The sequence below is a fragment of the Musca vetustissima genome, unplaced genomic scaffold (assembly GCF_032173495.1).
Source record: "Musca vetustissima isolate MV318-11 ecotype Yass unplaced genomic scaffold, APGP_CSIRO_Mvet_v1 utg14384, whole genome shotgun sequence".
NCBI lineage: Eukaryota > Metazoa > Arthropoda > Insecta > Diptera > Muscidae > Musca > Musca vetustissima.
In genome coordinates this window covers 193589-196050 of record NW_026876209.1, presented here as the reverse complement: position 1 = coordinate 196050, position 2462 = coordinate 193589, and the positions used below count along the sequence as shown (strand labels likewise).

General features: G+C 44.6%; 1 protein-coding gene across 1 annotated transcript; it reads right to left on the bottom strand.

The window, feature by feature from the left end:
- Positions 1 to 361: 361 nt before the first annotated feature.
- LOC133338775 (FMRFamide receptor-like) lies at positions 362 to 2110 on the bottom strand. The gene has a single exon (XM_061546879.1). It carries the CDS (start codon positions 2108 to 2110, stop codon positions 449 to 451), a length of 1662 nt encoding a protein of 553 aa, XP_061402863.1. The 3' UTR covers positions 362 to 448.
- Between the last annotated feature and the right edge of the window lie 352 nt (positions 2111 to 2462).

Genomic DNA, 2462 nt, shown 5'->3' with positions numbered 1-2462 from the left:
AATTTAAGTGTTGTAAATGTAATTAAGCTAAACATAACTGAACATAACTTCAACACAATTTAATTTACATCATACGAGTATATACAATAAGGACAACATTTTATTTTTTAATTAATTAATCGACTTAGATTTAGGAAAATTCTTTCAAGTTTGGAACTATATATTTCATGGGACTATATCTATGATATTCATTAAAGCTATTCTGTAAATATTCATAACTTTAGACAAAAAAAATATGTCGATATCTGGGCCACACATCAAAAGTGTGTGCTCGAGTGTTCCATCTACTATGGATGCTCCAAATGCGTTTGGAGTTCCTTCTGGGCTCTCTCTCTCTCTCTCTGTCTCTGTCTCTCGTTCAGATGTAGTGTTTACAGTTCATATCGTGTAAATCGAGGCACTCGTAGTTGTAAATATCTGCGAGACTGAACATCATGCATGGAGAAACTCAGAAGCCTGACGTCATCTGTGCACTTTTAGTTTCCATCCAATCACAACCTAAAGGCGAATTATTATTCGACATAATGATCGGCGAGGTTCGCTGCACTTCGCGTGCCGGATAGTAGACTACGGGTCCGGGTGATGGTGCCCGGCCTCGTTTGATCTTGACCACGCCCGGCGAACTGGCACTTTTCATGATGCGACCATTGTTGAGTGTACTGTTGCCCGATGTCGTTACCAAATACGTGGTGGTGGTACTGCGCTGAGTACCGTGACGAGAGAAGCGCCCCGAAGACCGATGATTATAAGTGCCATCACCATTGTTCGATATTGAACTTTCGTAGTGTATAAGATCGGGCTGGTCGCGGCTGAGGCGGCGCTTGAAAAAAATCAGCAGGAATATACGCTTGAACTTCTCGCCGAATATCACGTAGATGAGGAAGTTGCAGCTGCTGTTGATGGTCACCAGCAGGTTGCTCGTCTTGGTCAGGGAGTTGTCGATGAAGTTGTAGAACGCCTCCGATATATTCACCACCAGGGCTAGGAAATTGAAGGCGAAGAACACTACCACCACACACAGCAACATGGTCGCCAAGCCGATTTCCCGTTTCTCAGAGCGTGACAGCCGTTGGCGTTCTCGATTCGCCCGTTTCACCTGCCGGTAAATGAGGCAATTCAGTATGGCCAACGTCAGGAAGGGAATAATGTAATTTACTATCAGGTAGCACCAGTTTATATACAGATTGATGTACGTGGGGTTGGCTCGCAGACGTGAGGGCCGAACACAATACAAGACATCGGGAATATCGTCGTACTTAGTGCTCGCCGTAACAACTTCCCAGAAGCGCGGCAAATTGTACAGCGTTGCAAAGAGTACACAGACTATGAAATAGATTTTGGCTCTGCCATATGTACACAATGCCCGGGCCTTTAGCGGATGACAGACTGCCACATACCGCTCCAGCGTTACCGTGAACGTCATGTATATACTGGCCGTCTGGGAAATCATGCCTATGGGAAACACCACTGGCGATATGTAGGGGAAGATGTAGTTGTAGTAGAGGAAGAAGTTGCCCGTGTACGGATATATGGACGGTATGCCGAAAAGCAGCATCGATGTTATAATTAAGACGGTATCACAGCAAGCTAGGCCAATGAGCAGGTAGTTAATGCTAGAACGCATTTGGGGACGGGACAATATAATCATCGAAATCACATTGCCGATAATGCCCAGAATGCCGACAATATTCAGGCAGACTCCACAAACCCAGAACTCTACAAGAGTTTCGTGGTCTTCGGGGTTGTACAGCTTCTGACAGGGATACTGTTGGTGATCCGAGTTCGTATAGTTGATACCGCCATACAGGCTGTGATGTGTGAAGTTGTCGGCGGCCGTGACAAAGATGCTGCTGCTATTGTAATCGGTGTCCGACACGGTAGTGTAGTGATTGAAGTGATCGCCAGCATGGTTGACATCACTAACGCTTTCGATGAAGTCGTTGGGGTCAATGGGCGCCGAATCGAATTCGCCAAGGTAATCTGTATCGGGTTTGGGCGGCGGTAACACTTGTTGCCGTTGCAGCAAAGGTAGGGGCGTTTGCGGCAGAAATGTGTCTAGTGTATGCGTATGATACGGATAAACACTATCCGTTACATTGGGGTCAAACATGAGTTCGAAGTTTCGATGTAGCCAGAAGGTGGAGAAACAAATAAATTAACTATACAACAATACGCGTGGCGTTTCTGGAACATGAGATGTAAGTGGAAGGGGTGCGACTATGCGGGAATCCTTACTATTGTTAGTGATTCTTTTCTATTTTAAGTAGTCTTTCATAAAATATTTCCTTTGCTGTGGAACTAGTTTCAGTTAGTCGCATTCGTTTGTAAACTTCTTTAATATCACAATGTTGTCCTCACTGTATCCTGCATCAGCTTATCTCTGTCTGTGGTGTAGTTTAAACAATTTTACAAGTTCTATTTACAAATAGTTGGTGTTGTTGTAAGCTCAGCAGGCAAACGAT

Coding starts and splice junctions, on each gene's coding strand:
- LOC133338775 (XM_061546879.1), bottom strand. CDS start 2,110: ATGTTTGACCCCAATGTAACGGATAGTGTTTATCCGTATCATACGCAT.